The 6000-nt window shown below is 36.2% G+C and overlaps 1 protein-coding gene across 1 annotated transcript in view; it reads right to left on the reverse strand.

The window, feature by feature from the left end:
* Nucleotides 1–6000, reverse strand: part of COL24A1 (collagen, type XXIV, alpha 1) — a 197112-nt gene that overhangs the window by 71519 nt on the left and 119593 nt on the right. Inside the window, exons 24-27 of the mRNA XM_005874588.2 lie at nucleotides 5460–5513; nucleotides 4816–4869; nucleotides 4111–4167; nucleotides 829–882 (exon numbers count right to left, since the gene is read on the reverse strand). Coding sequence (XP_005874650.2) covers nucleotides 829–882; nucleotides 4111–4167; nucleotides 4816–4869; nucleotides 5460–5513 — 219 coding nt within the window. The remainder of the gene's footprint in view (nucleotides 1–828; nucleotides 883–4110; nucleotides 4168–4815; nucleotides 4870–5459; nucleotides 5514–6000) is intronic.

Below are 6000 nucleotides of genomic sequence, written 5' to 3' on the forward strand. Positions count from 1 at the left end.
TATAAAAAGAGAGTTAGCAGATTTTGTTTAGCAACTGACATTATAAACTGAAAGGGAAAAGATATAAAGCAAGAATACAGAACACCTTCAAAACAATTGAGCTAATAAAAAAATGACACTGAATGAATTCTAGTCTAATTTTGGCTGATTAAATTGGTCACATAAAGGGAAAAGATATAAAGCAAGAATACAGAACATCTTCAAAACAATTGAGCTAATAAAAAATGACACTGAATAAATTCTAGTCTAATTTTGGCTGATTAAATTGGTCACATAAAGTCCTTCTGAGAATGGATGAGGGTAAGAATTGAGATAAGGCTTGAGAACATTATGACTTTCACCCATCCACCTGACAACTTTTTATTGAATTCCTACTATATACCAGGGACTTTGTGTTCTAAAAATTGGGGATATAATAATGAAAAAGACAGTGTTATACTCATGGATCTTAAATTTTGGTGGTGGGAGATAGATAATAAACAACTCCCCCCACAAATATGTAAAATAAGGTATTATAGATAGCATTAAATGTCATGAAGGATAAACAAGTAATATGATATAAAGTGATGGATAGAAAGGGCAGTTAGAGAAGGCCTCTCAGGAAGGAACATTTCAGCTAACATCTGAAAGATGAGAAGAAAGCAGCAATGGGAGGAGATGATTCGAGAAAGAAGGAACAGAAAGCGCAAACAGCTGGACTTCTAGGATAAAAAAAACCCATGACATTACTAATGATCTCAATGATGCTTATTTTCATTTGAAACTGAGCAGAACAACAGAGAACCCTATTCAAGCTTAGAAGCAAGGTGTGAAATTTGCAGTGATTACCTTATATCCCTCTTCTCCAGGCTCTCCTCTCTCTCCTTGTTCCCCCATTGGACCCTACAGAGACCACATGCAAAAATAATCAATTTCACAGCTGGATCTAAAAATTCGTAACCAAATGCATAATAAATTTATTAAGTTCCATTAAGTAATTTCAAAGCATTGAATTTCAATGACACAAAGAACATCATAAACATTGCATTTTTAAAGAGATTCTCATGATTCTGCTAGAAAAAAATATTTTAAAAATGAAGCATAAATAAATATAAATTAAAAAAGATTTAAGCAGGACCACTCAGCCATTTAATTTCACTTACTATACTTTACAGTTCTTAATAATTAATTATATTATTTATTCTCTAATCTGTGAAATTTAAAAATCTTAAGACAAATTAACCTAAAAAACACTACACTTATTAATTTTAATCTTTAATGTAAAAACTAATTTAATAAACTCACACACTTCTAACTTTTCTAAACATTTCTAATATAAAATTTTTGATATAAGCTGTTCAAATGATCTAGTCTAAAATACACTTGAAAAAATCAATTATCACATACGAGGACCTACTTTCTGAAAAGAAGCTCAGATTGAAATTAGCTGGGAAAACCATAAAATTTATTCTGAACAATTAGTTGATAAACTTTAACTTATTCCTTTGTGAAAAATAAAGATAATAGACATAATGTAAAACCCATGATCTTTGATTCTGCTTTTTAATTATTTAGAATCTTGTTTAAGTTTCCCATCTGTCCCATGTATACTAGTTAAAATCACCAGTGTTATGTTAGACTTTTAATATATTTATTATCAGCTTTGTGCAGTGGCAGTATCGTAGCCAATGAGGTTTATCCGAGGCGCGATTATTGCTAATTGAAAACTTAATATATTTATTAAATTTCAGTGACATTCTTAGATCCTGGAAAAGCTGAATCTGGGGAAAAGAAGTACTACTATACTCCATTTACCCATACTTTTCCATTTGCTTTTAAATTTCTGCATTATTTCCATATTTTTCCCTCTCAGAGGATTAGAGCCTTCTCTCTTTTTTAAAAATATATTTTATTGATTTTTTACAGAGAGAAAGGGAGAGGGATAGAGAGTTAGAAACATCGTTGAGAGAGAAACATTGATCGGCTGCCTCTTGCACACCCCCTACTGGGGATGAGCCTTCAACCAAGGTACATGCCCTTGACTGGAATCGAACCTGAAACCTTTCAGTCCGCAGGCCGATGCTCTATCCACTGAGCCAAACCAGTCAGGGGGAGCCTTCTCTTTTAATAAAGAATCTTATATATTCTTTAAAATTTTTTAAAATATATTTTTATTGATTTCAGAGAGGAAGGGAGAAGGAGATGGAAACATCAATGATGAGAGAGAATCATTGATTGGCTGCCTTCTGCATGCCCCCAACTAAAGATCGGGCCCACAACCCAGGCATGTGCCCTTGACTGGAATCGAACCTGGGACCCTTCAGTCCACAGGCCCACGCTCTATCCACTGAGCCAAACCAGCTAGGGCTTATATATTCTTAAAGATAAGTTTGCCTCTAGGCATACGAAATGGCTTGCTTTAATCAGAAAAATTCTAGAATCTTTCCTTTCTATTTCTATAACAATGTATAACTTTCAATGACCACTAAAAATCCAGTTCAAAATATCTGGAGTGACTACATATTCTGATCTTTCTGCTTGAGGATTCTTTTTTATTTTTTTAAAATATGTTTTTATGGATTTCAGAGAGGAAGGGAGAGGGAGAGACAGATAGAAACATCAAAGATGAGAGGGAATCATTGATCCGCTGCCTCCTGCATGCCCCCGACTGGGGATGGAGCCCGCAACCCAGGCATGTGCCCTTGACCGGTTCCTACAGGTCTGCTTAAACATCACCCTTTGAATCAGGTTTTCCATTTCCACCCTTTGAAACATTGCAAACTCCTTTCTCTCCCAGATAGCTAGTACTCCCTTTGACCTTTTCTTATTATTATTATTGTCTAAAGTTTTACATATGTCTCCTCCCCACCACCAGCCCATTGACCCTCACCCCTCCAGCCATTCCCACCCCAGGCAAGCCCCCACCGCCCCAGTGTCTGTGTCCATTGGTTATGCTAATATGCATGCATACAAGTCCTTTGGTTGCTCTCTAACTACCCCCCACCCCCACCTCCCCTGCCATTTGTCTCTGGATCTATTTTTGTTCATCAAATTATGTTGATCATTATATCCCACATATGAGTGAGATCATGTGATATTTATCTTTCTCCGACTGGCTTATTTCGCTTAGCATAATGCTCTCCAGTTCCATCCATGCTGTTGCAAATGGTAAAAGTTACTTCTTTTTTTTTTTTTAATAGCATAGTATTCCATTGCATAGATGTATCACAGTTTTTAAATCACTCATCTGCTGATGGGCATATAGGCTGTTTCCAAATCTTAGCTATTGTAAATTGTGCTGCTATGAACATAGGGATGCACATTTCCTTTCTGATTGGTGTTCCTGGTTTCTTGGGATTTGGTCCTAGAAGTGGGATTACTGGGTCAAATGGGAGTTCCATTTTTAACTTTTTGAGGAAACTCCATACTGTAATGTTCTTATTAGATACCATACTAAAACTCCACCAAAAATCTTTCTTAAAGATTAGTTGCAATGTAGAATCTGAAACCAGACCAATGAGCTTTTCACACTCTAGTGGTTACAATAAAGTCCATTGGTTTATCTTGTACTTTGAATATAAAAAACTGGTTAGAAGTCTTTTTTTTTTTTAATCTTTATTGTTGAAAGTATTACGTAGGTCTTTCTTTTTCCCCAAGGTTAACCTCTTCCTGCCAGCTCCTGCTTCCACTCCACCTCCAGGCCCTCAGGTTAAATGAGTCTTTAAATCATTTGCTGTGTGTAAACTACTATAAAAGGGGTACAAATCAGATATTTTAAAATACTTCAGAAATAAATCTGAATTTGGTGACTAAAGAAATATCTCCCCTAAAATGTCTACAGTATGTAATTTTAAAATAATCTCTATAAAAGGTGTTATCATGCTTTTAATGCTGAAAGTTAGATTTAGAAAGTCACTGTATTAAACTTACATATTGTACAAAGGACCTTGACCTGCATATAAATAGCTTTCATATTTAGATTATGTCGCTACAGATACTGCTGTTCTATAAAGATCATGTTACAAAAGTAACAAAATAAAATTCTTTGAAAGGATGTGACTGATGTTTTGAATCTATTATAGTAATTACATTTTATCTTGAACATCAAAATAATTTCAGAAAAAGACCTACTGGTTCACCTCGAGGCCCAGGTGGTCCTAGGACTGTGTTATCTTCTCCTGGATAACCCTAAAACGAAGATAATGATTTACAAAACGACAAGTTAATAAAATGATCAGCACACTATACAGCCTATTATTTTCTAATATGTCATGAAATATACAATCTGGTTTTATCCTTTTTAAATGGAAAATTTTTACCTACAAAACTTAGCATGATATTTTATTCATAGTTGTAATTCATATGCAGTTCTCCTTGAATTAATCTGAGTTAATTACATAAAAAGCAGCTTACGATTTTTCTGTGTCAGGTTTCTAATGATGTTACAAATCAAGTGGAGTACTGTTGTAGTTATTCTTAACTCATAAAACATTTTACTATAAATGTACTATGGTTAGTCATTTAATCTACAGCCCCACAACCTCTTTCAATAACAACTTAATTTTACTTTTATAAAACTTTATAGGTTGCAAAATACTTGAATATATATTATTTCACCTCAATCTTGAAACAACCTATGGAAGACAGTTTAATGATTTATTGAAAATTTTCACCCATTGTTATTTCTTTGTTTTTCTTCTAGAATTTGCAATACTTCCTCAATTGAAAAGGGCTTCTTTTATTCTTTGAAATAGTTGCCATGCATACTTTCAGAAAGAACACATGAATTCAATGTTTAACCTTAGGATTAAAAAGTCAATATACACACATGCATACCTTTTCTCCTTTAGGTCCTGGCAACCCAGAAAGTCCTGGTTGACCTTGATGGCCCTAACAAAAGGACAAGCGAGTAGACATTCTCAATAACATTTGTGCATGCTCTACCTAAAACCACCAGGGCCACACTATTAGATATTGCACTATTTTGGAAGAAAAATAGGATTCACTCTATAAGGGGATGAGGCCTAATATGTTTAAAAGGTCTATCAGGGAGATTGTACCTTAATTTGCATACTCGGGATAACATTTTTATATAAATGTTTTCATGCAAATATACACTTTCTTATTTCCAACTAGAGGCCCAGTGCACGACATTTGTGTGCTGGGGGGAGGGGGGGAGGTGGGGGAAGGAGGGTCCCTCAGCCTGGTCTGCGCCTTCTCACAGTCCAGAACCCCTCAGGGGATGTCTGCCTGCTAGCTTAGCAGGAGAGGCTCCTGGTATTGCAGCTACGCTTGTCAGCCTTGAGCCGGCTTCAGGTTGAGCAGCACTACCACTCTGAGAGTGCACTGACCACCAGGGGGCAGCTCCTGCATTCAGCGTCTGCCCCCTGGTGGTCAGTGCGTGTCATAGCAACAGGTTGTCCCACCGTTTGGTCTATTTGCATATTAGCCTTTTATTATATAGGATTAGATTTGCTTACTCTATATCCTGGAATTCCTGGTTCTCCATCAGGTCCCATTAATCCTAAATGTCCCTAAAAAACAATATTAGAGAGAAAATAGATAATTGTTTAAATCATTAAACTTATACTGCTATTATTTAAAATTTAAATTTTTTACGGTACAAATTACCACTTAGTCTGAAATGGGAAAACAAAAAATCACACTCTAACTTTTGCCTCATTTTTCTTATGAGCCACAAAAGTCCCACAGAAAAGCTTACAGAGGAGAACCAAGATGGTGGCATAGGTAAACACCGGAGTTTGCTGCCTCGAACAACCACTTCAAAAATACAACTAAAAGACGGGAAGGACATCATCCAGAACCACAGGAAGGCTGGCTGAGTGGAAATCCTACAACTAGAAGGAAAGAGAAAACCATACCGAGACTCAGAGGAGGCGCAGTGCGGAAGTAAAATACTAAGGTGTGGAGGTTGCATGTGGAGTGGGCTGGCGGCTGAGGGTGCGGTTGTCATTTTCAATCGGGAGGGAGTCTCAGGCTCTGAGCTCCAGATCCGGGCGA

This window comes from Myotis brandtii, unplaced genomic scaffold (genome assembly GCF_000412655.1).
Source record: "Myotis brandtii unplaced genomic scaffold, ASM41265v1 scaffold446, whole genome shotgun sequence".
Lineage (NCBI taxonomy): Eukaryota > Metazoa > Chordata > Mammalia > Chiroptera > Vespertilionidae > Myotis > Myotis brandtii.